We start from the raw sequence: 26,805 nt of genomic DNA, 5'->3' as shown, positions 1-26,805 counted from the left end.
TTGCTTCTTGTGACCGCTGCGGTGCGTGTGTCGCAGGGAGCGGCCCATGCGTCAAGGCAGGGCTGCAGCAGGCGTGCAGGAGCGATGTCATGCGCGACGGCGAGAAGGCGGTGCCGACGCGGGCGGCGGGCAGGTGCGGCGTGCGCGAGAGGCTCGAGCCCCGAGGGGCGTGCCTCAATCTCTCCTTTCGACTGCCACAGCCCCACCCTCAAAACCCCATCGGCCTCTCTCTCGCCGGCGTCACGCTCCCATACCCATGCTGCGACATCACTTATAATCCCAGCGCTCCACCCTCCTCTTTCGCCCTCTTCACCTTCTCGCACCTCTCTCTCTCGCCCTCTTCACCTTCTCGCACCTCTCTCTCTCTCTCGCCCTTCCTGGCATCTCTCCGCTTCTCCGCTCTCTCCGCCCCTCTTCGCTCGCCCGCCATGCTCTTCCTGCCTCTGGCCTTCATGTTCCTCGGCACCTTTCTGCTCGGGCAGCTGCCTCTGCTGCTCCCGCTCTCTTCCGCCGCCTCGCGCGTGCTCGAGGTCCTCGGCGCCGGCCTCCTCTGCGGCGCAGCCATGACCGTCGTCATTCCCGAGGGCACGGCGGCGCTCTTTCGCGCGCAGAGCAAGCTGGCCGCCGGCGCCCATGCGCACGCGACGGCGAGCACAGGCGCAGGCGGAGCGGTGAGAGGCGGCATGATGGTGCTGATGAGGCGCCACGAGGAGCACGAGGAGCATGGGCACGCAGAGCCGCGGTGGAACGCCGAGACGCTGCTCGGCGCGACGCTGCTCGCGGGCTTCTTGGTCATGTTTGTGTGAGTGGTGCTGCGAGCTGCGAGAGAGAGAGGAGAGAGGAGAGGCAGCGCTACTTGCGAGAAGGGAGTGCAGGGGAGCGCGGAGGGCGAAAGGTGGAGGGGCAGAGGCGAAGAGGCGAAGGGCCGAAGGTGGAGGGGCCAAGGTGGAGAGAGAAAGAGCGCTGTGAAGGAGCGCGAAGAGCAACGAGCAGTAGTGACGGGGCAAGCGGGCGAGGCTGTCGGAGCGGAAGCAGGAGAATGTCGTGCGCCAGGCTAGCTGCTCTGCAGGAACGCTGCGCTGCTGGCATCTGCGCAACGGCACTGTGCAGCGGCAGGCCAGCCCATGAGGTCTGTGTGGCAGCAGTAGAGTGTCGCGTGCTTCGACGCCCAGTCTGGCTCTCTCTCGTCTGCATCAAGGTAGGCGTGCACATGCACAGACTGCACCCGAGTGGAGGCAGTGGAGGCGAGGACGCTTTGATGGAGAAAGAGTGTTGTGGCTATGAGCACCTCCTTTCGCGTGGTGACAGAAGAGGCCGGATGATCGTCCATGCTTCTTCGCGTGCCAGAGCTTCTGCCACGGATTCTGCTCTTGTCGGTCGCGCCCCCGTCTGCCACTGACGACCGTGCGCAACAACAGCATCGATCAGATCACCTCGCCCACCTCCGGACACGACACGCATGGGCATCACCACGGCGCCGGGCACGCGCATGCTCGCCTCAGTCGTTCGTTCTCCTCGCACGCTCCGCACGGGCACTCGCACTCGCACGTCTCGGGCCACTCGCACAGCGCCACGACCGAGTCGGGCAGCTCGAGCAGCTCGGAGGATCTCGCGGAGACGGGACATGGAAATGGCGGGAGCAGGACAGAGGCACTGCGTCTGGTGCGCAGCGGGAGTGCCTCTGGCTCGGCGTCCAGTCTCGGCGAGCGCTACAAACCCTCCTCCCCTTCCGGCGTGCGCGAAGCCAGCGCCGCAGTGATGGAGACGCGTCGGGAGCCTCAACCTCAAGGCATGAAGGCGGCATTTGCCAGTGTGGCAGGCCTCGTCATCCACGCCGCGGCGGATGGCATTGCGATGGGAGCATCGGCACGCTCGGATGACGAGAGCTTGAAGATTGTCGTGTGGCTGGCCATTATGATACACAAGGCTGTGAGTCGACTGCTCCTATGCGACGGCGGAGCTACGATGCCCTGCTGCTCTGCTCACCTTCATGCCGCAATTGACTTCCCGCACGTCTTGTCTGACAGCCAGCGGCATTCGGTCTCTGCACCCTCCTCATGGCGCAGCACGTCGCGCGCTCCGACATTCGACGAGCCGTGTTCATTTTCGCATTGAGTACTCCACTCGGCGCTCTGCTCAGTACGTCTCTCCGCTTCCCTCCCTCTCTCCTCCCACCTGACGCGCCTACGTCCCGCAACAGCCTACTTTCTCCTCTCCTACGTCTTCTCCGGCAGCGTCAACGAGTCGCAAATAGGCTGTGCGCTCACCTTTTCCGGCGGCACCTTTCTCTTCGTCGCCATGCATGCCGTCGGCGCCACTTCCTCCTCCGACGCCGACGTCGCCACTCCGCCCGCTCCACCTGCTGCCTCCTCCGCCGTCGGCGGCAGCGAGCGCGATGTGGAGAGCCAGCCTCCGAGTGCGGCGGTGCAACATCGACCGAAGTACGTGCTGGGCAAGTCGGGCAGGATTGCAGTGCTGCTCATGGGCAGTATGCTGCCGAGGACACTGCAGAGTCTCGTGGGCCATGGTCATTGAGTCTTCTTCCGAGCGTCGTGCGAGCGAACAGATCTTATGCTTCGTGTCCCACGTGGCTTGTTTCGGCTTTGTGTGCGACACAAGATCTTCTTGACAGAGAGCAGAAGGCAAGCCGTCACGCTCCAGGTCAGCTTTGGCCACTCCCCCGCTTCGACCACACAGATTCGCTCGCTCCTTTGCGCTCGCTCCTTTGTTGGCACTCGCTTGCGCTGCTTGCACAACGCCTCGCTCGTCAGGCCCGGCCCGGTGACAGCAGAACGCATGATAGATCAGATGACATTCAGGCTCTCCCACGCTTGCCTCCCCTTCCTGCCGCTCCTCCTCTGCCTCCACGTCCCCTCGTCTTGCCACCCCTGCTCCCCTCGATCCTCTCCCTCTCCGCCTTGCCAATCTTCAGCGTGCCATTCCTGAACGTGCCGACTCCCATGCCCACGCCCTTCTCTCTCGTTCTCTGTTCCTTCTCCAGCCTTCTCGTGCCCAGGATCAGGTCGCTGCCCACCTCCTTCATCTTCTTCAGGCTCGTATGGTACGTGCCCAGCTCCTTTGCCAGCTCCACGCGCTTGTCCTGGCGCTCCATCTCCTTCTTGCGCATCCCGGCACGCATGGCGGCAGGCATGGCGGCCATGTCTTGAGCCTTGACTTTCGCCTCTCCCCATCCTCTCCCCACCGTTGCGCCTCTCAACTCCTTCTTGCTAGCGCCCAGCTCCGCCAGGCGAGCGGCAGTGTCGCCGTGCGACAGTCCGCGCGTCGAAGAAGACGCGCCAGAGCCAGGAGCGAAGAGCGTAGTGGAGAGGAGATGCGACAGCTCCTTGTCGTTTGCTCGCGCAGCCTTCTCGTCCGCCTCATCCTCGGACGTCACGCCGCTCTTGCGACTTGAGCCGGCGGCCTGAGAGGTATGCACTCGCTGCACCTTCGACGACTGCCATGCCACATGGAGCCAGAGTCAGCCGCCGCCTTGCGCGCCTTCTGCGGCTCGAGCGAGGCAAACGCACCATGAAGTCCCTCGCACTCCCGCGCTGCGCATCGCCGCCGCTCGCCTCATCGCCTGTTCGTCGCCGCCCCGTCTGCTCAAAGACGACCGTGACAGGCTCGCGGGCGCGCTTCTTGCCCGCCGCTTGCGTGCGCACCTCTGGCGCAGCGGATGCGAGCTGCTTGTGCGCAGAGGCGGAAGCGGCAGAGGCAGCAACCGTGCTGCCCGCCGTTGCTCGTGCAGCCGGCGGCTCCCCCTCATGGTCCTCTGCGTCATCGTCGTGGTCGTCGTCCTCGGCAGCGGCGGCGGCGGCGGCTGGAGCCATGCCACAGGCGGCGAGGAAGTCGGCGCCGTGAGCCTGCAGCGCCGCCAGAGCTGCGGCATGCGCATCGCCGGCGCTTGAAGAGGAAGAGCTGGAGGCGCGAGAGCCGGACGAGTCGCTGCGCGAGCGGGAGGGCATGCTGGGCTGGAGGGAGTGGAGAAGCAAGGCGCGCGAGGCAAGGCTGTGCTCCTTTTGGGCAGGCGGCGCGCACGTGACGCGCGCCAGTGCAGCGCCGCCGGCATCTGCCTTCGCTGGCCCTCCCTTGTGCGCTCCTGCTCCGCCTGCGACACACTCTTTCGGTCTCGCAATCTCATGGTGAGGCAGTCGAGCAAGTTCTGCACCTGGCAGGGATCGTGCGACAGTGTCGCTGGGCGCCGCAGCGATGCTCTGCCCGTGCGCGCGGCCTTCGTGCGGCCTGTGCGCATGCAGCTTCTCGCGCTTGCACAAGGCCCTCAAAGTCGACCTGGGCTGCTGAGCATGCGGCGACGAGCTCCGAGGCGGCACGACCAGGGTGGGATGCTCGAATGGCAGATTCCACGGCCTCCAACCACAGCGCTGGGGCGAAGCAGGCGGCGTGGCGAGGCGTCGCAGGGAGGCACTACGCGGGCGCCTCCTTGCGCGTCCTAGCCGCTTTCCTCCATGCCTTGTGCTTGCCCTCTCCTCGCCTCGCCACGCGCACGTTGGTGCCATGCGCCTTCATCTCGGTGCAACGGCCAGGGCAGCGTCGTGTGCTGCGACTGTTCCCGCGCCGCCATCGGGCTGCCGTTGACGGCCGCAGGTGGCACACGAGGAGGTCGCACGCCTGTCTGCCGCCCAGATGCTGCAGCGGGCAGCAGCCTGCGACGCTCTGCCTCTTTCCCTTGGCCTCGCCGCTGCTCAACCTCCGTCGCGCAGCAGGCAGACCGAGCAGAGGCGCTTGACAAGCTCGCTGAGACTGCCATGCTGCTCTGCACCCTTGCGTCGGCTCGCGGCTGCGCTCGGCACCCTGTCTCACAGCTTGGCGCGAGAGCGAGGAGCGCAAGCGAGTCTGAGTCAGCGCGCGCATCTGCGCGAAGCGCTCGAGCGTCGCCGTCTCTGCCGTGCTCTGCACCCTTACGCTGACTCGGCTCAGACTAATGTGGGCCCGACGGCATGTGCCGTGGCGCCGAGTTGAGCTGATGCCGCTCTTGATGAAGCCGTGCTCGCGCGCGGCTGCTCGGAGGCCGGCACCGCTGCACCTCTCGCGGCGCTTTCATCTCACCGCCGTGGAGCCACGCGCGCCTCCCGGAGGTGTTCTTCTGCACCGTCGGAGTTGGCGAGCCGGGCAGCTCTATCCCATGGCCATGGCCGCGTCTCTCAAGGCACCAGCATGCAGCCGCTCAGTGTGCAGGGCTGCGCTGTCGTGCTGCGCTGCGCGCATGGCGGCAGCGGATGCTCGGCCACGGCCACGGCGCGGCCCACGGGCCATGCAGCCTGCGTTCCTGCGTGCGGCGGCTTGCAGCAGCACTCGCTGGGCGCGCAGATGACCAGCGCAAAGGCAGCGCTCCAGAAGGCAGGCCGCAGCGTCGCAGCGGCCAGAGGCGCTACTGCACCGACGCCCGGCCCTGCAGCACACCTGCGCAGCCCCATCCGAGGTGCGCTCTGCCGCTCTGCCGCAGAGGAGGCAGAGGCAGCGGCGGCGCTCCTGAGGCGCGTCGCGTCGAGCACCTTGCCGCCGCATCAGACGCTGATGCGGCTCCTGTGGCTCGCGCCGGCGGCACTTTGCGCGGCGTGCGGCGTGGCTGACGGGGCGGGAGGGGGGCGCAGCAGCGGCACGCCGCCGTTGGGCGCGGCGCGGGCGGCACAGCGGAGCAGCGAGCGCAACACGCGCCACATGCACGCGCGGCATGGCGAGGAACACCTCGCCTCGCTCTCGCGGCCGGCGCACCTCTCGCCTCCGCCGCCATCGTCCATACCCTCTGCCCTATACCACCGCAGGCACCCCTCAGTCGGCCGCACCCAGCTGCGCGCCACCTCTTGTCCACGCAGCGCCCGCACCGCCGCACGCGCCCGCGCCCGCGCGACCGACACGCGCGCGCTCGGATCGCCGCAAGGGCCCAAACACCTCCGGGCGCCCCAGCGCGCGTGAGGCTCGAGGGCCGGCGCATCCGCGCCTCAGCCGCCGCCGCCGTCAAGCTCTCTGCTCTTCACCACTCTCACCTCTCGCCCGCCGCCGCGGATGAGCGCAGCCGTGATGAGCGCTGCTCCCCTCTCTCCCTCGCTCTCCTCCAACGGCTTGCGCGTCGGCGCCGTGCCGCCGCCGCGGCGCGCCGCACCCGCGCTGCCCGGCTCCAAGTCGCGCGACCTGGCGCGCGCCGTCGAGGCGCACGCCTCGGCGGCCGAGGCGGTGCGCGCCTACCGCCCGCCCAGCGCCTGGAGCGAGGCGCCGGGCAACGCCGATGTCGTGTGGGGCGGCGACGGCGACGGCGACGGCGCGGGCTATGCGCATGCCTTTGGCGCCGCGTCGCCCAGCCTGTCGCAGCATGCGCCGCTGCCCAGCCCCGGCCTCAGCTCCGAGTTCGGCGGCGAGGGCGACCGCTTCAGCGACGCCGCCAGCTGGGACGGCAACGAGGCGCCGCTGGCCGAGCGCCTCGACGCGCCGCACGCCGACGACGCCGACGAGGGGCTGGCGGGCGCCGTGGACGGGCAGCGCGACGAAGACGATCCATACGCCGATTCGCGCAGCACGTACGGCCACGCGCGCGGCTCCAGCGTCGCCTCGAGCATGTGGGCGGGCCGCGGCGCGCCCGCCTCGCGCGCCAGCGTCATCTCGACCGCCTCGACGAGCGCAGCGGGCGCGCCCAAGCGCCGAGCAGCGCCGCCCATGCCCGGCATCACGCCGGCCATGGCGCTGCGCGCACAGCAGATGAGCGCCTCTGCTGCTGCGCCTTCCCAGCCGCCGGCGGCACTGCAGCGCCAGGCGCCGGAAGAGCAGAGCCAAAGCATCCTCGATCGCTCGCCGATGAGCATGTACAGTCCCGCCACCGAGGGCGATGCTCAGTGGGGGCGCCGTCCTTCTCACGCATCCAGCAGCGGGCTCGAGGAGTTTGACGCCGCTGCGGAACGATCCGCAGAGCTGCCGCCCGAAGGCGCACTGCCCGCAGAGTTCGAAATGCTCTCGTCCGACGCGGCCGAGGAGCAGGACGCGAGCCGCTCGACGAACGCCACGCATGTGGAAGAGGAGGAGGAGGAGGATGTGTCGCGCGACACGCTCTCGGCTCTCAACAGCGACATGGCGCGCTCCAAGAGTGGCAGTCGAAGAGGCTCGCCGGCTCTCGTCTCGCCGCGCAGCCCCGCGTTCGGCGGCGCCGGCAGCAGCGGCGGGGCAGCACGCGCGCCCTCGGTGCCGCAGCGCAAGACGCGCGGCCGCAAGGACCGCTCGCCGGTGCTGAGCTACGCGGATGGCGAGGAGGAGGAGCAGCGTCTCGTCGCACTGCAGGCTGGGCCCAGCGACTTGCAGCGCATGAGCAGTCTTGGGCCGAAACTCAAGAAGAACTCGCCGGCGCCGTGGGAGTTGGGCGCAGAGGAGGAGGAGGAGATGCCGAGCAGCGGCAGCAAGTACTCGCGCGGCGGAGAGGGACGCTCTAGCTCGAGCTCGAGGCCGAGTCAGAGTGGAGATGCTCCTTCGTCGAGCGGATCAAGAGGCTTTGGATGGCCCAGGCCCAGCACCGACGCTAGCCGCGTGCCGAAGTCGCCAGCCTACCCACCGCCATCGATGCCCTCCAGCGACACGCGCGGCTCGCTCGCTTCCAGTCGAGGAGGAGGCGGCGCCGTGGATCTGGCGAGCGAGGCATCGGAGCATGAACTCGAGGCCACGCGTCGGTCTCGCTCCAAGAGCGTCAGCTCGAGCGCTGCGGGCATGCTCAAAGGCCTCGGTCTTGCAGCCTCGGCGACGCCCGCCGGCAAGCGTGGCAAATTCGCAAAGGCATTTGGCAGGAAAGGAGGCGCTCCTGCTGTGCCTGGTGCTCAGGCACAGGGCGGCATGTCTTCGGCGCCTAGCTGGCACAGCGCGGCAGGCAGCGAGGAGCGAGGCAACAGCCTCAGCCTGCCTGGCTCGACGTCCGACGAGTTTGTCTCGCCGAGCTCGCCACCCATGCGCGCGCACTCGCCACTGGCGCCGCAGAGCTACGCAGCCTCTTCGCAGCAGCAGCCAGGTGGCCTACCCGTCCACCCCCTGGCCTCGACCTCGGCGGGCAGCATGTCGACGGCGACGAGCACTGGCACCATCACGGGCGGCAGCGGCGGACGCGGCAGCACGAGTGCAGAGAGCGGCGGCGGCACCAGTGTGCAGAGCAGCACGCGCTCGTCAGGCCCGAGCATGACGAGCAGCACTGCTGCCACGAGTCCTGCGAGTGCGGCACCTCAACATCTGAGTGCACTCGGCACCGCCGCTGCGCCGAACGGCCCCAACATTGGCGGACTGAGCGCTGCGGCTGCAGGCGCCTCGACGCGCGGCTTGAAGGAGCCGGCCTTCCTGCCTCGCACGCCTAGTCCGGCACCTCGAAGCCCGAATCTGGCTCCGCGCGCGCTGCAGACGCCCGCCCGCAGTCCGAGCGGCAACATTGCCCCTCGCAACGCCGGAGGTGTGGGCTACAAGCGCAGCAGCACGTTCCTGGCTGACGGCCAGCTGGTGCCCCGCGGTCCTTCGCCTGGCACCAGTCCGCTGCCATCGCCGAACATGAGCGCCTCGGGACAGTTCACGTTTCCCAACCCCAATTCGCGCTCCACGTCTGCCTCGGGACACATGTCGCCGGAGAGCTACATGGGCGCGCCTCTTGAGCATCCCAACGCCTCTACTTCGCAGCTCGATCTTCGCACGTCATCCGCCACGCCTACATCTGCACTGCTCGTGCCTCCGCAGCACGGCGCCGATGCTTCGCCGCGCGGCCTCAGTCCATCGCTTATGTCGGGCTCGCCAGGCTCGCTCAACATGTCCCGCGCCGCTTCGTTCGGCTCGATGAATGGCGCCCCACCGATGCCTATGCCGATGCGCAGCTCGTCGACTGGCGGCGGCGGCGGCAGCGAAGGCGAACTGCCGCCGCCCATCATGCCAGGCGCCAGCGGCATGAGCTCGCTGCCGTCTGTCGGCGCACACGAAGGTGTGCCGTACAAGCTCATCTCGCTCCAAGAGGCGCGCGAGCTGCAAGAGCGAGAACGTGCGGCGCGCGCCGTGGCAGAGCCGAATCGCTTTGCCAATGGCCCGCAGCCTTCGAGTGCGTCAGAGGGCCGCGGCATCAAGAACAAGAAGTCGGGCTTCATGCGCATGTTCGGCAAGGAGAAGAACGCAGAGGAAGAGCTCGATTCTCAAGGCATGAGCAGTCGACCGAGCCAGAACAGCCTCGAGGATGGCGCTCGCAGAGAGAGCAAGAGCACGACGAGCGGCTCGGTGCACGGCAATGCAGGCGTGGGCCGCATGCCGTCCTTCATGGTCAACGGCTCGGCTGCGCCTGCCGAAGAGACGACGGCCGCGCCCGCCCTCTCGCTCAGACCCGTCAGCTCGATGTTCCTAGGCTTTGGCGCCGAGATGCTGGACCCTGCGGCGCTGGGTATCACTGCCGACGAGAGCGACAAGGCGGCACCACCGCCGACGTCGACGCTCGGTGGACTTGCGATACCCGAGGAAGGAGGCAATCGTCTGCTTCCGCTGCCCAGCTCTCCGGCGCTCACGAATCGCTCGGGCGACTCACACTCGAGCGGCGGCGGCTCGGCACTCGGCGCTGCGCCTGCTGGCTACAGCAACGGCAGCAGTGGCAACGGCATGTCGCCGCGCAAGGCTCCTCCTGCCGGCCTGGCTCTGTCTTCCTCTGCGCTTCGGCAGCCGAACAACAGCGCACCTCCTCGTACGTCAAGCAGCGTGCGCAGCAGCGAGCTGGGCTCTCCCAGCTACGCCAGTGTCTCGCACGACATCGACGCTGCCCTGACGTCGCTGGGTGCCCCAGGCAGCAAGCGTAGCGCAGAGGAGTTCGTCAGTCCGATGACGTCGCCCATGACGCCTGCCTTTGCGTCTTCCGACGCCGGCATGTCGAGTCTGGGCCACGCCAGCACGCATGGGCAGCAGCATTCCATTCCTGCATCCAGTCGCTCGCTCGCAGTCACTGCACACTCGCGGCTCGGCAATGCCTCGTCTTCATCGTCGGCGGCGGCGCGTCCACACTCGAGCGCAAGCACGTATTCGGAGTCTGGCTCCTCTGCCTTGGCCCTCTCGCACTTCCCTCCGACGCCAGCGACCGAGTCGACGGCGACGCTCTCGCCCTCGGTCGGCGCAGGCGGCAACTCTGCCGCTGCAGTCGTGCGCACGCGCGCGCTGGAGATCGAGGCGGCCATCGCGGAGCTTGCGGCCGAATTGACGGCGCTGCGCACGGCTGCGGGTGCGGCGTCGGGAAGCAACGACTCGCTGCTTGCGCCCGCCAGTCCGATGATTCCCAGCTCGCCCATCCCGCCATGCGAGTCGTGTGGATGCAATTGCGCGGAACAGAAGAGGGCTCAGGCGCTCAACGAAGCGGCAGTGCTCAAGAGTGTCAGGTGAGTGCCGATGCGTGCGTGTGCGGCCGAGTTGCGCGCGAAAGCTGATCATCTCTCTCCATTCCCAGCATCCTCAATCGCTCCCGCGCCATCAAGCCCTCGCAGCACGCCGACGCCGGCAAGTTTGGAGGCTACACCAATCGCTGAGGGCACCGCCGCTGCCTCGTCCAGCCCGTCTCCTCTCGCTCTTCGCTCTCTCTCTCTCTCCCGTTGCTCCTTCTCTCGTGCTCCCTCTCGGCCACGCTCGCCGCCCGGATGCAGGCGAGCTTTTTTCTTCTGCCAGCCCTCCTCGCATCTCTTATGCCCCTGCCTGCTCCCGTCTCGCTCCCTCGCCTCTTCTCCGGTCGGCTTCGCTCTCCGCACCCCTCTCTATACGTATGCCCCTCGTCCGCGTTACCCGTGCGTCTGCCCGCACCTTCTCCCAGTCTTTCTCGTGACGCGAAACATCTGCAACGCATCCTTCTACTCTCCGCCTCTGTCTCAGCCTCCTCTCTCTTGCTTGCCAGATGAAGGACGGTCTAGATTGGCGCGAGGCCAAAGATGGCTCTGAAGCGCTCAAAGAGCATCAAGCTCACGACGCTGTGGCATCCCAGTCTGAGCCAGCACATGGCGAAGCCCTTGTAGAACGCGCGGGGCCCCTCGTTCTTGAGCAGCTCGGCGACGCACTGCCCCGCGCTGGCATACCTGCGCACGCCCGACGCCGACGTGTCGTTCATCAGGCGCACCTTGATCACGTCTACCGGCTGCGATGTGGCCGAGGCTATGAAGCCAGCGACCATGCTGCTGGAAAAGTGCAGGCCAAGCCCTTCTCTTGCGCCACTGCGTTTCAAGCGCGTCTTGACTTCGTCGTAGCATCCCACCTGTTATTTGCGTCAAGCGAGACGGAACGAGGAGGCAAGGCAGGATTTGTGTGTGAGCTGGGCTGGCGGAGCGGGGGGAGAGAGAGGCGATGCCACTCGAGTCCCCTCTCAGCTGTTGACTCGAGCAGTGCGCGACACTGGCCGGTTCGAGGTGTCCATGCCTCCAAGTTGCGCACCTTCTCCTTACAACAATCTCCAATCGCTCACCGCCCGTTCTCGAGCGCGCAAGAGAGAGCGAAGACGCACCTGGCTACTCGTGAGAATACTGGCGCGCAACACAGTCGGTCCTACGCCTCTCCACAAGGCCTTTATCCCTGCTGTTCCTCCGCCGCCGGAGCGGTATACGCCGATGAAGGCGGCGAGGGTATTTGGGCTGTTGCGAGGGCACGTGAGAGTCAGCAGTGGAAGAGGCTAGGCGGGACATGCGAGAGGCACGGCCTTGCCTTGTGCGCTCTCGGTCAGCGTCGGCACAAGGCTCAACTCCCGCCTCTGCCCTGGCACACAGTTCTTGCTCGTGCAAACGCACACCCCGGCTCGCGCAGCTACGTACTAAGGTGGTCTTCCCTCGGGCCGCACAGCCTGCATCTTGACCTTGACGAGATCCGCCGGACTGGCAATCAGCGCGCCGACGGCGCCCGAGGTGATGCCCGCTGCGAGCTTCTGCAGCAGGGGAAAGTCTGCGAGGAGCGGCGCATACCATGTCTAGCGCCAGAGCTGGGGCGTCAGTCGCGGCGGAGGCCAAGCGAGAGAGGGGCAGGGCAAGGAGGAGGCGGAGTGCGACGCGACGTGCTGCTGCTGTGCTCGTCGCCCTTGCGTCGCAGTCTCCTGCGCACTGCCCTGCCCGAGCCTGCCGGCCCCTCCCTGTCCCGCTTCTCCCGTCTCACAAGCCCCGCGAACGGCAACGCACCTTGACGACATCGTACCCGCCCATGCGAATCGTGCCGTAGCTCGCCTCGCGCACGACGCTCGCGGTGACGCCGTTGCCGAAGCTGCGCACGCCCTCGCCGCGATACATGCCCGCGACGACGCTGGCGAGGCGCGGAATCTCGCGCGACGCCGAGAGCTGCTGGCGCACCTTGATGATGTCGAAGGGATTGGTGACGACGGCCGAGGTGCAGGCGCCGAGCAGCGCGGCGAGGTAGGTGAGGGGCTGCGACTGCCGCGTGCCGACGGCGGCGGCGGCGGGCGCGGGCGCGGGCGCGGGCGACAGCGCCGGCGCGGGAGGCAGCGCGGACGACGACATGGCGGCGGTGCAGGTGGGAGGAGAAGGAGAGGCCGCTGAGTGTGGGGAAGCAGCAGCGCGAGCGGCCCCGGCAACGCGTCGGTCGCCGAGCCGCCTGCTCCGAGCGGCTGTGGCTTGGCGTGGGCGCGACGTCGAATACAACAATGCGGCGTCGCAGACTACAGAATCGCGTCTTGGGGTTGTAATCGCTGCGTCGTGCGACGGTGAGCCTTGGCGCTGCGGCGCGCTTGCCTCCCCTCCACATCCCTTTCCCCTCCTCGCCCTCTTCTCTGCGTGCTGGGCGCCATGCGTCGCCTTCTCCTGCTCCTCGCAGCCGCAGCTGCAGCAATCACCCACGCTCAGTCGCTCCCTCGCATCCTCCTCTTCACCGCCACCGCCCCGGGCGCCTATCGGCACTCCTCCATCGACACTGCCGTCTCCACTATCCAGACGCTCTGCGAGGGCAGGTGGGAGGCTATCGTGTCGGATGACGCCGCGGTGATGGGCCAGCTGCAGGGGTACAGCGTCGTGGTGGGAGTGATGAATACGTGCGTTTCTGCCTCGCCGCGCTCTCGCTGCTGCGTGCGCTCACGCCCGATGCGCTTCAGCGACGTCGATCCGCCGGCCGTCGGGCCGCTGCTCACGGCCTCCCAGGCCGCCTCGCTCGCCGACTACATCGAGCGCGGCGGCAGCTTTCTGGGCATCCACAGTGCCGCCAACTGCAACTACGGCGTGCCCTGGTACGGCCGCCTCGTCGGCGCCTTCTTCGACTATCATGCGCCCGTGCAGAACGTCACGGTGCGCGCGCTGACGAGGGAGCACGAAAGTACGAGGCAGTGGGAGGGAGAGGTGGGCATCTATGAGGAGGTGAGTCGCCGCAGCGAAGACCACTGCATTTAAGCTGATGAACAATGGTGAAAGATGTATCACTTCCGCACCGACCCTCGTTCTCTTCCTTCCTCGGCCACCGTGCTCCTCACGCCCGCTTCCTCCTACTCCGACCCCGGCGTCAACGCACTTGGCTTCCGCAACGGCTCCGAAGGCACGCCGCAGCCGCTAGCGTGGTATCGCGAAGGCTCGCTGCTCGATGTGCCCGCGCAAGGCACGCTGGGAGGCGGACTGGATGATTATCAAGGAGGCCCGAGCCCGAGAGGTGGGAGCGGAAGGAGCTTTTATACCAGCTTGGGACACGATGAGGGCACTTGGCAGGTGCGCACAGTCCCCTGTCTCCCGATCTCCTCTTGCCTCCTAGCACGAAAGCTGACGAAGCACTGCGAGCCCAGATGCCCGTCTTTCAATCGCACATCGCAGGCGCGATCGAATGGCTACTTGCTTCTGCGTGCGTCTTTTCTCTCCTTTTCCCCACACTTTCCCGCACTGACGCTCTTGCGCTGCCTAGGTCGCTCAACTCTTCCACTTCTGCTTCGTCTTCTTCCACTCAACCGCGAGGCACGACGAGCGGCAGCGGCGGCGGCGGTGGAAGCAGTACAGCAGCTGCACCGGCGTCGACTACCACAGGCGCCTCCTCGAGCGCGGGCACGCTCATGCGCGCGACGGACGCAAGGGTCCTCTTCATCGCGGCGCTGGTAGCGGCGTGGCACGCATGTGATTCATAGCCTCTTATGCAACACTTGTCACGCGCGATGAGGTGCGTGTGGACACCGTGGATTAGAAGGAGATGATGAGGCACAAGGGGGTGTGGGAGGGTTTGATGGAAGGATAAAGGGGAATGTGTTCGTTCCTTTGTTGTTGCGAAGCGTAGAGCGGCCGATGGAGCGCTGCTCGAAGTGGCCGAGGAGCCGTGACCGTGGGCGCAAGGCCTGGCAGACGCGAGACGTGTGTGTGTGTGTGCGTGTGCGTGTGCGTGTGCGTGTGCGTGTGCGTGTGCGTGTGCGTGTGTGTGAGAGAGGGTGGGGCGATGCATCGATGCAGCCTTACAGCGTAGATCCATGGCAGCTAGCGAAGAACGCTGCATTTGCTGCATCACCCTTCGGAAGCTGCCCTGGATCTACGACATAAGGATGCATCGATGCATGCAGACGATGCCGAAGGCTTGACGCCAAGCAGTCGGTGCGATGCCATCGACCGGCGATGAGACGCCGAAGAAGGAAGAAAGGCAATGGACGAAGACGAGGTGATGCTCGTCGGGGAGTCTTCGGCGAGAAGGGGCGCCGAGTCTGAATGGCTTTGAAGCGGCGCTCGAGGAATGGACACGTCGGTGTCGTGCCAAGCATCGATCAAGGCTAGATCGTGCCGATCGCACAGACGCTAGAGGGGCGCACTGCAGTGACACTGCAACGTGCCTCGCCAGGATCTGTCTGGTTGGCACCAAATGAAGCCTTGAGCGATGCAAGTAGCCGATGTCGAGCCGGGTTGGCGTGGAGGGAGCGGAGAGAAGAGGCGAGGCAAGGCGCGAGACGCGTGGACGGGCGACGAGCGAGGCTTCTCGAAGGGCGAGTCTTGCGGCAAGAGGCCTGCGTGTGTGCCTCGTATGGTGCACTGGTCGAGACTTGATGAAAGCAGGCAGGAGAGCGCTAGCGATGTGCACCGCAGTGACACTGCAACGTACATCGCCAGCGCTCACTTCACCGAATTCACCGAGGCTTTATTAAGCCTCGACCGATCAATCCGACTGGCGCCGAGGAAGCGGCACTACGAGCAGCCGGCCGAGGAGCGTACGGCTGCGGACTCGTCGTCGTCGGCCTTGCAGTCATGAACTCCCGACGATGTAGTGCCTACACATCGGCCGGCCCAGCTCTACCAGCGAGTCAGCCCGGTAACATCCACACGGCAGCGGCAGTGTGGTGTTGCCGGGCTGTGCGTCTTGGAACGCGAGGAGACACGACTGTACATCTTTGGAGCGGATGACGTGGCTTGCACCGCCGCTCGCCGAATGAGAGCTGAGGAGAGAATGGCCCGGCACGCGAGCTTGCTCTTGCCGATCTTGGAGCCGGAACGATGATGGAAGAGTACAGGTGAAAGCCAGGGCTGCGGTACCAGGACAGGCTAGCAACACCGACATAGCAGTGGCCATGTGGTGCTGCTCAGGCTGTCCAGGTGGCAGCAGGACAGGCATTCGCCATTCTCCTACACATCGTCCGAGCCGCAGACGTTCCGCGCGGTCGATCTCGGGTGCGAAGTTGGCGACGAACGACGCCGTCATGTCCGCCTGCTGACAGAAAGGAAGTCAGCGAGGAAGACAGTGTAGGCTGCTGGATGCGCACCATGATGAGAGCTCGATCGCACTTGCCGACGCGGTGGCCTTGCCGTTCGCAAGCGAGGGACTGGAGTGGTAGAGATAAAGTCAGCGATACGCGACGAGAGACGTGGACGATTGACACTCACACGAAGAAAAGAGAGAGGACCAGAGAAGAGAGGCGAAGAGGCGATGAGCTAGCCTCGACGGCATGCCGTCGCGCTTGACAGCTGTGCCCGGCCGTCTCAACGTCTGTGCGCTCCCTACGGCAACGAATCTCCCCTCATGCTTGTCGGAGACAGCAAGGATGAAGCGAGATGAGACGCAAAGCAGTCGCGCAGACGCAAGCGAGCTGCGGCTGTGCCTTCGGCATGGCGTTGCCAGCCACGGCAGCGGCGACTCGACGTTTTCAGCGTCTGCGTGAAGCGCTTGAAGACGTGTAAGATCTCTGCGCATGCTTGCCAGGCATGGCAAGCAGAGCCGAGATCTTACACGCTCGAAGAACTCGCGCAGACGAGAACGAGGAGAGACAATGGGCGAGCCGTGGCATGTCGTTGCCCGCCACGGCAACGACAGATCCAGCGCTCTCGACTTCTGAGTCCTTCCGCACCCGAAGCACAGCCTCAGCCATCCCCGCCATGCTGACAGGATGAACCGAAGATGTCACTCGGAGTAGAGAAGGTGCAGGCGTGAAGAGATGGATGAGGAGCGAAAGAGGGCCGGGGCACGCGCGTGAGCGCCGCCTTGTCCTCGCGTGCCGCCGCGCCGCGCCCGTCTGCTGGCGCTTTGTGCTCGGATCGCTCCGCTCCACAGCCGTGTCGCGGGCTGATGAGGAGGCCCGAGCTCCCGCTGACGTGGCACGGCAGCCACCGCTGCGCTCCTGAACATTCGCCGGCGTGCATGTTTGGGCTGAGGAGGTCAGCCGAAATTGAGCCCTGAGCGTGCGACGCTCTTGCTTGGAAGCGCCTGCATGCTGCTCCGCCGTCACTTTGCTGGGTGCTGTGTACGCCGCACTCAGACTGAGAGCAGAGCTGCAGCAAGGTCAAGCACACAAAGGAGAGACTGTGAGTCGAGCCTTGCCCTGGGCACACGCTCCTCGCTTGCTGCCACAGTGAGAAGTGAGCAGGTGAAGGCGGCGAGAGCGGTTTCTGAGCGCAGCAGCAAGAGTTGCTCCACGCGCTGCCCTCCGACTGTGGTGAGAAGGCAGCGGCGGAGTCCAGCGTACCCCACGGGGCCCCGCACTCTCGGCTTGCGCTGCGCCGGCGCCTCGGATGCCGCGCTCGAGATTGCTGCTGCTGTGAGGCGGAGGCGATCTAAGCCCAGCCGCGCGGCAGCGACGGCCGCGGCACCCCATCTTCCTTTGCGACAAATCAAGGCTCGCTCCTCGACGGCGCTCCAAGCCGCTGCGTGCTGCCGCTGCGGAGCCGTCAGAGCCGAGATGCACGCAGCACGGCGGCGCGTCCCTCGCCGCGTCCGCCGTGGCAAGCACGCGAAGCACGCTAGCAACGCTAGCGTCCTTCCCCGCGTTATGCTCACACCCGGAGCTCGCTTTGCCGGCGCCCGCTTGGCGCTCGTGCCGCAAGCGAAGAGCAGGGCAGGAGTGGAGCAGGATGCACAGGCCAAGCGAGGCGCTGCACCCGGCACCGAGGCGATGCGGCGAGCTGGCGAGGCGAGTATATAGGCAGCTCCGGCTCGCTGCACTCCCGTCTGTCCGCACCTGTTCCACTCCGGCTGCTCCTCTCTCGCAGCACGCAACACCACAAAGACACACTCCTCCCTCGCACAAGTGACCACGATGTCCGACTGGCAAGAAGTCGACATGAAGCACCTCGACACGCCCGAGGGCTACGCGGGCAACCTGACGACCGAGCACGAGGCCAAGCTGCGCGAGATGTGGGCCGCCTTCTTCGACTGCTGCGACCGCGCCTCGGGCACGGCGACCAAGGGCGTCGGCGTGGCCGGGGAGCTCGACAATGCCGAGGTCAGCAAGGACGTGACGAAGAGTGGCATTCCGCAGGACGATGCGGCAAAGGAGGACGCAAAGAAGGCAATGGAGGAGGCGGGCATGCGGTGAGTGGTGCACTCACGCAGGCATGGCCTGCGAGCGCTCTGCTCACTTCCTGGCCGCAGCGACCTGCTCGCTACATACGGCTCCGATGCGCTCAAGGACACTTTCTGGCGCTTCTGTAAGGGCGACAATCCCGACACGACCCTCGTGAGTTGCGCACTCTCCACACATGCTTCCTCTTTCTCATGCTCACTCCGCCTCGCAGCTGCGCTTCCTCCGCGCTCGCAAGGTGCGTTCCTCTTTCGCACGCTTTGTATCTGTCGCTCACGCCCTTGTGCTCGCAGTGGGAAGTCCCGCGCGCCATGGCCATGCTCGCGACATGTCTCAAGTGGCGTCTCGATTCCGGCGTCGAAGAGCTGGCCGAGAAGGGCGACGAAGGCAACAGCAAGGACATTCCAAAGTGGTACGAGCAGAACAGTGCCGCCAAGATCTACCTGCGCGGCTGCAACGCCCTGGAGCAGCCCGTCTGCTACGTGCATCTCAAAAAACACTTCACCAACGGCCAGCCGAGTGAGTCTTGAGCAAGCACTTTTTGCGACCGACGAGGTAGCAGGGCTGATCGGAGCGCGACGCAACGCAGCGGCGACGATGCAGAAGTACATCATTGCGCAGATGGAGACGTGGCGCCTCTTCATGGTGCCGCCGCAGGACAAGGTCACCATCGTGTTCGACCTTGCCGGCTTTGGACTGCGCAACATGGACTTTGGCAGTCTCTTCTGTAAGTCTCGCATCAGAGCGCCTTGCTTTCGCGTGCTCACACAGTCTGGACACGCTGGACAGACGTCGTCAAGTGTCTCGAGGCATACTATCCCGAGTCGCTCGGCACTATGTTCATTCATCGCGGCCCCTGGATGTGAGGCGGTCGCGCAAAACGTCTGTGCTTGGGGCTGCCGCGCTGATCCACCTTCGCGCAGCTTCTTCCAAGCCTGGAAGGTCGTCAAGGGTCTCCTCGATCCCGTCGTGCGCAGCAAGGTTGCCATCACGCAGAAGCTCGAGGAAGTGACGCCCAATGTTCCAGCCGACGTGCGTGTTGCCCATGTGCCAGCGTCTGCTCTCGCACTTCCGCTTTGCTGACACTCTTCCCCTTCAGCGCCTCGTCGAGCCCATCGGCGGCGACGTCGTCAATCTCTTCGAGTGGATCGCCCCTGAAGCCGGCGAGAACGACAAGCTGCTCGACACCGCCACTCGGGAGCGTCTGATGGGCATCCACAGCAAGCTGGCGGCCGAGTACGAGCGCATCACGCGCCAGTGGACCTCTGCACGCGGCTCGGCGCAGGATGCAGAGCTGACCGAACAGCGGCGCATCCTCGTCAAGAAGCTTCGCGTCAGTCAGTTTGGCCTCGAGCCGTACACTCGCGGCGTCACAATTCATCATCGCAACGGCACGCTCGTCGCTGGCAACCCGGGCATCGTGCGCTGGGAGGTACGTTGCCCCCTTCCTCTGCCTTGTGGCCAGGCAACAGCAGCTTACACTGTCTGGCACGCACTTCACAGTACGTGCTCAAGAACGGCGAGCACATCCGTCAAATCGTGGGCCGCACAGCGGCGCAAAAGTCCCTCTGGCGCGAGCTTTCGGAGATCTCGCAGGGCTCCAGTGTCGACGAGGCCGAGGCCAAGACGGCACGGTTGATTGAGAGCGGCGAGTGGGGACCGTGGGATACGTGCGACGATCTGGGAGAGGAGGTTATTACTCGAGCACAGTCGTACGCCAGGCAGCCAAGCGCTGCCGCCTTGCCTCCGACATCGAACGGCGTCCAACCTGAGGCAGCCCCGGCAGCGGCGCCGCAGCCCGTCGCTCAACCCAACGGCGACTCGCACGCACATGCAGAGGCGCCCATCGTCTCTGGCCAGCCTGCCGCTGAGCCGGACGCCGCTGCGGCTGCACCTGCGCCGGCGGCCAAGCCGCTCACCAACGGTCATCCTGCGTCCGCACCCACGCAAGCGCCCGCAACGGCTCAGACGAGGACCTCAGCGCCCGCCAAGAAGAGCTCCGCGCCAGCTCCCGTCTCGGACTACTCCTCCGAGAAGGCTGGAGGCGGTGGAGGCGGTCTGTTTGGCTCCATCAAGCGTCTTTCTCGTCGCGCTTGACCTGTATCATCTCTCCCCTCGCTGCTCTGCCCCGTCGCTTCTCCGATACCTGTCTCCTACTCTATTCCAGACGAATGCTACGTATGCCATTCCTCGCGTGACTGCTGCGTTCTGTGGTGACTCTTTGATCGCGCTCAGCCGCGCACGGCAGCGGCGATCTGCTTTGCGGCATCTGCGAGGTCGGTGGCGATGTAGTCGGGTGTGCCGTAGATGCCCGAGGCGCCGTGGAACTCCTCGTTGGTGACCCAGACGACCTTGAAGCTGTGCGAATCGATCATCAGCCACAGTGCGCCGCGAAAGAGCAGGAGACTCAGACGCACCCGGCCTTCTGTGCCGCAAACGTGTCCTACGCGCGGAGCCTGGGTCAGCCGCCACAACGACAGACCTCTGTCGCAACACTCACCCAGCTGTGTGTGGCGACGAAGAACTTCTGAATGTCCTTCTCTCCTCGCTCGATGCGCTCCAGCACCGCCTGGTAGACGCGTGGATCGGGCTTTGCGATCTGCACCTCATCGCAGCTGAATACGCCTACGCCCTTCAGTGCCTCCTTGCCCGACACGCCGTGGTCTCTGACGCTGCCCTTGCCCAGCGCGCCCTCGAAGAGTGCCGTCGAGAGCTCGCGACTGCCATTCGAGGCGCCCCACGCCTCGATGCCCTCTGCTTCGTACGTCGCAAATGCCTGCTGCATCGTTGGCCGCGGAGTGAGACGCTTGAGGGAGCCCATCATGCGCTGAACGACCTCTTCGAAGCCCGAAGCCTCGACCGACGTGGCGGGCTGGCGCCCTGCGCCACGCTTGGCGGAGGCGAGATCGCTGCTGCTGCTTTCGGGCGCCAGGCCGGCCTGCAAGAGCACTCGCGGCAGCGTCGAGGCAAAGACCGTGCCGATGGGCTGGTAGGCGCCGTGCATGCTGATGAAGCCAAAGTCGCGCTGTGCGGCATGGTACCAGTCCTGTGCGTGTCACGAGCCGTGAGCATGCAGCAGTTGCAGCGCCAGCAAACACGGCAAACACACGCACCATGACGACGAGCTCGGCGAAGATGTGGGGCGCAGCGGCGAGCTGGGCGCTGAAGATGCTCTGCAGCTCCTTGATGGGCTCGTCGAGGGAGAAGAGGGTGCCGAGCACGTCGTGCACGACGACGGCGCGCGGAGCCATGGCTGCAGGTGTGTGTGCGAGGGTGAGCGGAAGGAGTGGGTAAGAGGCAAGGAGTGCAGCGTGGTGTGAAGCGTGGGTTGAGCGCCTGAAGCCTCGGCGAGCCGGCAATGGCGGTCGGGCCGGTCACCGAGCCCGCAGTGCGGGGTAAGGATGCGTCACGTGCTGGCATGCGTGGGAGCAGCACGACGGCCTCGCCTCGCTCCTCGGCATGCGGCGCCTGCCTCTGCCGCGGCACAACGGCTCGTCCGCGGCATGAATGCTTGCCGCAGCTTGCATCTTGATCGCTGCCGCCGGCAGGGGTGTGACGTGAGACGGCGACGGCATGGCAGGACAGCGGCGGTGAGGCGAGGACGCAGACGGCAGGCCGCAGCGCCCGCGGTGCCGGCGCGGCATGCATGGCGGGCAGCGCGAGCTCGGGTGCGCCTGCGTCCGCGGATGATGCGCGGCGGCCTCGGACCGGCGCCCGCGGATGCGCTCGCTTTTGCGCTGCTGCGCTCGCCGTCTGGCCTCACTCGACGTTGGCGAGGCCACGCAGAGACGCTGCGCTGACGCAGGTGCTGAGCTAGATGCGCCCTCCGCGGCATCGGTGCCTGCGTCCCAGGGGCATGCTGACATGAGAGATCCGCGGTGGCTTCGCGGCGCCACGTTGCGCAAATCGCGATTGCACGCGGTGCGCTTCCTTCGCAGGCGTGCCGAGCCGCCGGCAACACATGCATGGCTGCGGCATTGCGCAGCTCGACTGCGCACCCCGACGTCGAGCTCGACGCTATAAGAGTCCTCTGCTGCTCCGTGCACCGACCGCTCTCCCCACCAACACCCAAGCCGCAAGCACACCATGCGCGTCCTCATCAGCGGCGCCGGCATTGCCGGCCCCACGCTCGCCTGGCACCTGGCCAAGGCCGGCATGCAGGTGACCGTCGTCGAGAAGCGCACGCGCTCGCAGGCGCAGACGGGGCAGAACATCGACGTCAACGGCACGGCGCTGCGTGTGCTCAAGGAGATGGGCCTCTTCGCCGAGCTGCGCCGCCTCAACACCACCGAGCGCGGCACGCACTTTGTCGACCGGCACGGCACGCCGTACGCCGCCTTTCCCGTCGAGGGCATCAGCATGACGAGCGAGCACGAGATTCTGCGCGGCGACCTGGCGCAGATCCTCATGGACAGCACCATGCAGCACGAGCGCATCGAGTATCTCTTCGAGACGGCCGTGCAGGACGTGCTCGCCAACGACGAGCAGGCCGTCGAGGTGCAGCTGAGCAACGGCGACACGCGCCGCGTCGAGCTGCTCGTCGCCGCCGACGGCCAGTGGTCTCGCACGCGGCGCGCCGTCTTTCCCGCAGACGCCGTGTCGACGAACGACAAGGGCGCCTTCTTCGCTTACTGGACCGCGCCGCGCAGCGCCAGCGACGACGAGTGGTGGCGCATCTTCACGGCGCTGCCCAACCGCGTCGCCATGGTGCGCCCTGACCCCTACGGCACTCTCCGCGTCTGTCTCTCCTTCTTCCCGCGCACCGACGCGCAGCGCGCAGAGTGGCAGACGGCCTCTCGTGCTGGACCCGAGGCGCAGCAAGAGCTGGTGCGCCGCCAATTCGCAGATGCAGGCTGGGAGGTGCCGCGGCTGCTCGACACCATCAAGGATGCGCCCGACTTCTACATGCAGAAGTGCGAACAGATCAAGCTGCGGCACTGGAGCGTCGGCCGCGTCGTGGCGCTCGGCGACGCCGCCTATGCGCCGACGCCGCTCACTGGCATGGGTGCGCCGCTGAGCATCCTCGGCGCTCGTGTGCTCGCTGGCGAGCTCAGCAAGCTGGCGCCCGACGAGCACCCGGCGCGCGCCCTCGAGGCCTACGAGCAGGTCTACCGCCCCTTCGTCGAGGAGACGCAGGCGCTCCCTTCTTTCGTCCCCGGCATCGTGCACCCGCAGTCGGCCTGGCGTCTCTGGCTGCTGCAGACGGCTCTCAGCATCGGCGCTCGCATCGTCAGTCTCTCGTTTGTCAAGAGCCGCGTCAACCGCGATCCCGAGGTCGAGGACTTCAAGCTGCCCGAGTACGACGCCTTCCCGCGCGTCGCCGACGCTTCGCCGGTCAAGGCCTGACGGCGCAGCAGACGACCCGATGCCCACTTCACGACACGCGCCCCGAGCTATCCATCATACCACCTCTCTCGCATCGCCTCGTCATACCGCTTCTCAGCTTCTGTCGGGGCGCAGCTCGCGCTACCCTGCTACGAGGGCCGTCATCTGTAGAAATCTGATTCTTCACTGTGCCGCAGAAGGGAGTCGATCGTGGAGGCTGGCAGTACGGTGCGAGACGAGGGAAGACGAGGATCAGAAAGACTTGCTGAGGAGTCGGGAGAGTGATGCCGAGGAAGGGAGCCTGACGTGGATGATGCCGCACGAGATCGGCAGGGCGCTAGATGAGCGCATTGACGGCGTCGATGTCATCGAGGTACGCGCTGATGGTGCAGTGTCGATATCCGCCCGGAAAGCCACGCTCGCGCAAGTCGAGGTACCTTCAGCGCAGCGTCAGGAGTTGAACAACAAGAAGCTGAGCATCTGCTCTCACCTGTCAAGTCGATTGTTCTCCAGCTGCTCGGCGTACATCTGATCCACGCCCGCCTCGCGCAGCATCTTCGTCACCGACCACCAGCCGCGCTCGAAGCGTTCGCGCGGAGCTGTGCTGGCAGACTCGTCAGCGTCGAGCGGTGCGAGAAGGTAGTGTTGTACACACTGCGGCTGCGGTATGCGATGCGTGGTGCTCGTGCTACTGCTGGTCCGCCGTTGACTTGCCAAAGCGGAGTCGGGCCCTCGATGCCCTCTGCGAGCGCGACTGCGGACATCTCGGAGACGAGCTCTTGCCACGAGAGATCGCTAGAAGCACGGCTGTGCTCGGGCGCTCGGTTGCGATGCGAGCTTGAGGTGGCGATTGCGGTCTGATGCGCAGCAGACGTGGTATGCGAGCGACTTGGGCCCGCGAGAAGGCTCTGCAGGCATGCGGCCTCAGACGTGTCGTCGAAGTCCGTCGTGTGGACGCTGCCGCCCGACTCGTGGGTGTTGCCGCGAGCATGGTAGTGCGAGAAGGAGGCGAAGTGCGCATGGTGACGCGCAGCTTCGCCATCGGAGCGCCAGACGACGTGCTCTGCCTTGCTAGATGCTGCATGCTGCTCTGCGCCGTCGGAGGCGCCGTCATGCTGCGCGCCGGCGCTGGCGAGCTCCTCGACGGCGAACTCGAGCTCCTCGCCAGGCTCGAGAGTGAAGACCTGGACCGAGCGAATGGAGCTTTCCGATGCTCGCGCTCCGTCGCTGCGGGCGGGCTCAATCGCCGGCGCGAGAGCACGCTGCGTCGCGCTGCTGCTCTCGGCGAGATCGGGAGAGGGCTGCTCGGCGCGAGCGACGACGCGCACGGTGAGCTTGATGGTGCGCTGCGGCATGGTTGCAGACCAGAGGCGTGTATCAGAGAGCCGGATGACGATGGTGGTGGTGAGAGGAGAGCTGCGACAAGGCTCGGGGCAGGCCTCGTCTTGCTGCATCGGGCAAGGCAGAGCGCGTCACCCGGGCCGCGCTGCTGCGGGACGCCACCACGTCACCCGAAACAGGCTGCTCGCCCAGCTCCCTGCCTTCTGACTTGGCTGGCCGGCGCACTGCGGCACAAGACGAACATCTCTGCTCGTCTTGATCGCTCTCTAAAGGTGCCACCACTCTCACACCCTATCTCATCCGGCGCTGCTCCGGACGCCGTTGAGTCGCCGTCCCGTGATTGACGGCGGCGGCCCCTGAGTACCTCGCGCGCATCATCCCGCTGATGCGCGCCGCTCGGAAGACTATCCCGCTCTCTTGCCTCCTCATCATCATCCGCAAGAGTAGCCACGATCGGCGCACAGGTCAACGAGTAAAGCTAGCACCTGCCATGATCCAAGCGTCGGTTTGGGGTGCGCCGGCCTTCGCGCGCGCAGTCATGTCTCTTCCGTCACATCTTTGTCGCTCACCTTCGCAATTCTCCTACGGATCTGTAGTTGACAGCTCACTGCGCTTTGTGAAGGAACTCTCAATCAATTGGAAGCACCGAATCGAGCTTCAGGGTGCAGCAACGCAGCTGCGAGCAGGCAGTGATGGACGAGGCCGAAAGCAGCGTGTCCGCGCACGTGCACGCGCACCGCGCCGCCTCTCGCACCGCCATACTTAAGTGCCCGTGCCTGCCTCGCTGCTTCGCTTCTCACCACCACCTCCCGTCATCTCGCCACTGCCGCCTCACTGCATCAATTCGTCTTCATCTCACTGTGCGTATCTTGGCTGTGGCATTACTGGCTGCAGTGCTGACGCGCGCTCGACACGCATACAGCCCACCCGAGGCAGGCCTCGCCTCCTCGCCGTCGTCGTCCAGCTCATCCCCGAGCTCTTCGCCATCGACGAGGCAAGACCAGCCACAGCTCTCTTCAAGCACAGCTCGAGCTCATCGACGGCCCTTGGTGAGTCCGCGTGCTGAAGCTTCTGGCGCAGACAGCCACGCTGACACGTCCCGCCTTGCAGCGACCGGCTCGCGCGCGCAACTCGCCCTTCTACACTTCGTCTAGCCTCAGGCACTCAGGTGAGCCGAGGTCTACATCAGTGGCAGAGAAGTCCCAATGCTCACCTTGCTCCTCGCAGTCATCATGGTGTCCGAGGGCTACGCCAACTTCCTGTGCGTCGCGGCCCGCACGCTCGACTTCCTGGACCTCTTCGACGTCGACCTCGAGAAGATGACGGCCGTCTTCAAGGGCGACCCTGCGCGTGTCTACTTCCCCGCCGACGTCCTCAAGGATGCGGCGAGCTACGAGCAGGGCTACGAGCGCCTCATGGCCGCTCTTCCCGTGCTCGCTGCTGGATGGCAGCGCGAGGGCGACGACGTGGCTTCCGGCTGGAGGGAGGACGAGGGCCTCTCTGACCTGGTGCTTCTGGAGATGAGCAAGGGCATGAGTGGGTTCTTCCACTTCTACATCTGAGCGGCACACGTCTGACAGCTTTGCTCGTCCAGACCAGGTAGCTTCGGAGGGCTGCGTCTACTGCGCGAGCGCCAGAAAGGGCAGCACGGAAGTCCGCTTCCTCGGAGCGACGCACATTTCGTTCGCGCTCCTCAGCCACGACGTACAGGCCGGCAACAACAACAATCCGGCGACTGCTCTGCTCCGCCTTCAGCCCTATGGCTACAAAGTTTACCTCTTCCCGGTCGCGTGGGCCATGAACACGCCCGACAACAAGGAGGAGGTGCGCTCGGCGATCCTGCACTACCTCAACGTCCTGTGCCTCAGCACGATCAACGGACTCAACATGCGCGTCATGGAGCGCACTCCGGTGCCGCACCCGGACGGTCCGATCACGCGCGACGTCATCCAGAAGGTGAGTGGCTCGAGCACTGAGCCTCACAGAGCATCGCTGACCAAGCTGCGGGCCACAGGTCATGGACTACGCCTCGACGGCGGGTGGAGCTAGCAACCTCAACTGCGACAAGCTGCGCGAGGGCTTCAACATGACTGAGAAGTGGCGCTCTACGCGCGAGAGCACGCCTCCGTGGACATGCCCTACTGACGACGAGCTGCGCGACATCGTCGCGGGCCGCAAGTATGCCTCGTGGACGGCGGGCCACACCTCGCCCTTCGGCGGCGGTCTGGCGGCTCTGATGACGCCGGCAGCTACGCGCCGCAGCGGCGTCATGCCCAAGGGCGGCATCAAGGGCGACTTCTGAGCTCATCAGCGGCCGCGTCGAGCCTCGACTTCGCACACACGCTTCACGATCCTGACTTCTCCTCTGCATCTGTCACCTCTACTCTGTCTCACACGTCGCCCATCGCGCGCTCCATACACCTCTGTAGTGGGCG

At 65.9% G+C, this 26,805-nt stretch overlaps 13 protein-coding genes across 13 annotated transcripts; 8 read left to right on the top strand and 5 right to left on the bottom strand.

Moving 5' to 3' along the window:
* The first annotated feature begins 197 nt into the window (after nucleotides 1–197).
* Nucleotides 198–2,902, top strand: FA09DRAFT_332010 (hypothetical protein). The gene is made up of 4 exons (XM_025743276.1): nucleotides 198–802; nucleotides 1,419–1,929; nucleotides 2,028–2,139; nucleotides 2,201–2,902. Exons 1-4 carry the CDS (start codon nucleotides 429–431, stop codon nucleotides 2,533–2,535), a joined length of 1,332 nt encoding a protein of 443 aa, XP_025595974.1. The 5' UTR covers nucleotides 198–428; the 3' UTR covers nucleotides 2,536–2,902.
* On the bottom strand, nucleotides 2,803–3,983 carry FA09DRAFT_332008 (hypothetical protein). The gene is made up of 2 exons (XM_025743275.1): nucleotides 3,528–3,983; nucleotides 2,803–3,454 (listed from the first exon to the last, which is right to left on the bottom strand). The coding sequence occupies exons 1-2, from the start codon at nucleotides 3,963–3,965 to the stop codon at nucleotides 2,816–2,818; spliced, it is 1,077 nt and encodes a 358-aa protein (XP_025595973.1). The 5' UTR covers nucleotides 3,966–3,983; the 3' UTR covers nucleotides 2,803–2,815.
* A 371-nt stretch (nucleotides 3,984–4,354) lies between these two features.
* On the top strand, nucleotides 4,355–4,982 carry FA09DRAFT_332007 (hypothetical protein; the record flags this gene model as incomplete). The annotated part of the gene is made up of 1 exon (XM_025743274.1): nucleotides 4,355–4,982. The coding sequence occupies exon 1, from the start codon at nucleotides 4,645–4,647 to the stop codon at nucleotides 4,978–4,980; it is 336 nt and encodes a 111-aa protein (XP_025595972.1). The 5' UTR covers nucleotides 4,355–4,644.
* Nucleotides 4,983–5,788: 806 nt separating this feature from the next.
* On the top strand, nucleotides 5,789–10,978 carry FA09DRAFT_362734 (hypothetical protein). The gene is made up of 2 exons (XM_025745506.1): nucleotides 5,789–10,367; nucleotides 10,436–10,978. The coding sequence occupies exons 1-2, from the start codon at nucleotides 6,025–6,027 to the stop codon at nucleotides 10,512–10,514; spliced, it is 4,422 nt and encodes a 1,473-aa protein (XP_025595971.1). The 5' UTR covers nucleotides 5,789–6,024; the 3' UTR covers nucleotides 10,515–10,978.
* On the bottom strand, nucleotides 10,739–12,470 carry FA09DRAFT_322347 (mitochondrial carrier; the record flags this gene model as incomplete). Its single annotated transcript, XM_025741050.1, has 4 exons — nucleotides 10,739–11,227; nucleotides 11,474–11,600; nucleotides 11,778–11,929; nucleotides 12,135–12,470. The coding sequence occupies 4 exons, from the start codon at nucleotides 12,468–12,470 to the stop codon at nucleotides 10,886–10,888; spliced, it is 957 nt and encodes a 318-aa protein (XP_025595970.1). The 3' UTR covers nucleotides 10,739–10,885.
* A 231-nt stretch (nucleotides 12,471–12,701) lies between these two features.
* Nucleotides 12,702–14,211, top strand: FA09DRAFT_137285 (hypothetical protein). The gene is made up of 4 exons (XM_025739110.1): nucleotides 12,702–12,997; nucleotides 13,058–13,316; nucleotides 13,371–13,788; nucleotides 13,849–14,211. The coding sequence occupies exons 1-4, from the start codon at nucleotides 12,756–12,758 to the stop codon at nucleotides 14,037–14,039; spliced, it is 1,110 nt and encodes a 369-aa protein (XP_025595969.1). The 5' UTR covers nucleotides 12,702–12,755; the 3' UTR covers nucleotides 14,040–14,211.
* Nucleotides 14,212–15,329: 1,118 nt separating this feature from the next.
* FA09DRAFT_137274 (hypothetical protein) lies at nucleotides 15,330–16,184 on the bottom strand. The gene is made up of 3 exons (XM_025739109.1): nucleotides 15,795–16,184; nucleotides 15,674–15,733; nucleotides 15,330–15,621 (listed from the first exon to the last, which is right to left on the bottom strand). Exons 1-3 carry the CDS (start codon nucleotides 16,099–16,101, stop codon nucleotides 15,494–15,496), a joined length of 495 nt encoding a protein of 164 aa, XP_025595968.1. The 5' UTR covers nucleotides 16,102–16,184; the 3' UTR covers nucleotides 15,330–15,493.
* A 1,172-nt stretch (nucleotides 16,185–17,356) lies between these two features.
* Nucleotides 17,357–19,889, top strand: FA09DRAFT_322343 (hypothetical protein). Its single transcript, XM_025741049.1, has 9 exons — nucleotides 17,357–17,715; nucleotides 17,776–17,860; nucleotides 17,919–17,942; nucleotides 17,998–18,223; nucleotides 18,294–18,431; nucleotides 18,494–18,566; nucleotides 18,628–18,736; nucleotides 18,804–19,136; nucleotides 19,208–19,889. Exons 1-9 carry the CDS (start codon nucleotides 17,441–17,443, stop codon nucleotides 19,799–19,801), a joined length of 1,857 nt encoding a protein of 618 aa, XP_025595967.1. The 5' UTR covers nucleotides 17,357–17,440; the 3' UTR covers nucleotides 19,802–19,889.
* A 46-nt stretch (nucleotides 19,890–19,935) lies between these two features.
* FA09DRAFT_362730 (HAD-like protein) lies at nucleotides 19,936–20,989 on the bottom strand (the record flags this gene model as incomplete). Its single annotated transcript, XM_025745505.1, has 4 exons — nucleotides 20,818–20,989; nucleotides 20,205–20,750; nucleotides 20,122–20,147; nucleotides 19,936–20,062 (listed from the first exon to the last, which is right to left on the bottom strand). The coding sequence occupies exons 1-4, from the start codon at nucleotides 20,953–20,955 to the stop codon at nucleotides 19,936–19,938; spliced, it is 837 nt and encodes a 278-aa protein (XP_025595966.1). The 5' UTR covers nucleotides 20,956–20,989.
* Nucleotides 20,990–21,574: 585 nt separating this feature from the next.
* FA09DRAFT_332002 (FAD/NAD(P)-binding domain-containing protein) lies at nucleotides 21,575–23,225 on the top strand. Its single transcript, XM_025743273.1, has one exon. It carries the CDS (start codon nucleotides 21,791–21,793, stop codon nucleotides 23,048–23,050), a length of 1,260 nt encoding a protein of 419 aa, XP_025595965.1. The 5' UTR covers nucleotides 21,575–21,790; the 3' UTR covers nucleotides 23,051–23,225.
* On the top strand, nucleotides 22,896–23,611 carry FA09DRAFT_137087 (hypothetical protein). The gene has a single exon (XM_025739108.1). It carries the CDS (start codon nucleotides 23,070–23,072, stop codon nucleotides 23,559–23,561), a length of 492 nt encoding a protein of 163 aa, XP_025595964.1. The 5' UTR covers nucleotides 22,896–23,069; the 3' UTR covers nucleotides 23,562–23,611.
* On the bottom strand, nucleotides 23,211–24,421 carry FA09DRAFT_362728 (hypothetical protein). The gene is made up of 3 exons (XM_025745504.1): nucleotides 23,685–24,421; nucleotides 23,520–23,633; nucleotides 23,211–23,466 (listed from the first exon to the last, which is right to left on the bottom strand). Exons 1-2 carry the CDS (start codon nucleotides 24,382–24,384, stop codon nucleotides 23,590–23,592), a joined length of 744 nt encoding a protein of 247 aa, XP_025595963.1. The 5' UTR covers nucleotides 24,385–24,421; the 3' UTR covers nucleotides 23,211–23,466; nucleotides 23,520–23,589.
* A 764-nt stretch (nucleotides 24,422–25,185) lies between these two features.
* Nucleotides 25,186–26,805, top strand: FA09DRAFT_362727 (hypothetical protein). Its single transcript, XM_025745503.1, has 6 exons — nucleotides 25,186–25,230; nucleotides 25,293–25,419; nucleotides 25,481–25,538; nucleotides 25,598–25,906; nucleotides 25,965–26,326; nucleotides 26,385–26,805. Exons 4-6 carry the CDS (start codon nucleotides 25,603–25,605, stop codon nucleotides 26,670–26,672), a joined length of 954 nt encoding a protein of 317 aa, XP_025595962.1. The 5' UTR covers nucleotides 25,186–25,230; nucleotides 25,293–25,419; nucleotides 25,481–25,538; nucleotides 25,598–25,602; the 3' UTR covers nucleotides 26,673–26,805.

This window comes from Tilletiopsis washingtonensis (assembly GCF_003144115.1).
Source record: "Tilletiopsis washingtonensis strain MCA 4186 unplaced genomic scaffold FA09scaffold_21, whole genome shotgun sequence".
NCBI classification, from domain to species: Eukaryota; Fungi; Basidiomycota; class Exobasidiomycetes; order Entylomatales; genus Tilletiopsis; species Tilletiopsis washingtonensis.
This window is presented reverse-complemented; position numbering and strand designations above follow the sequence as displayed.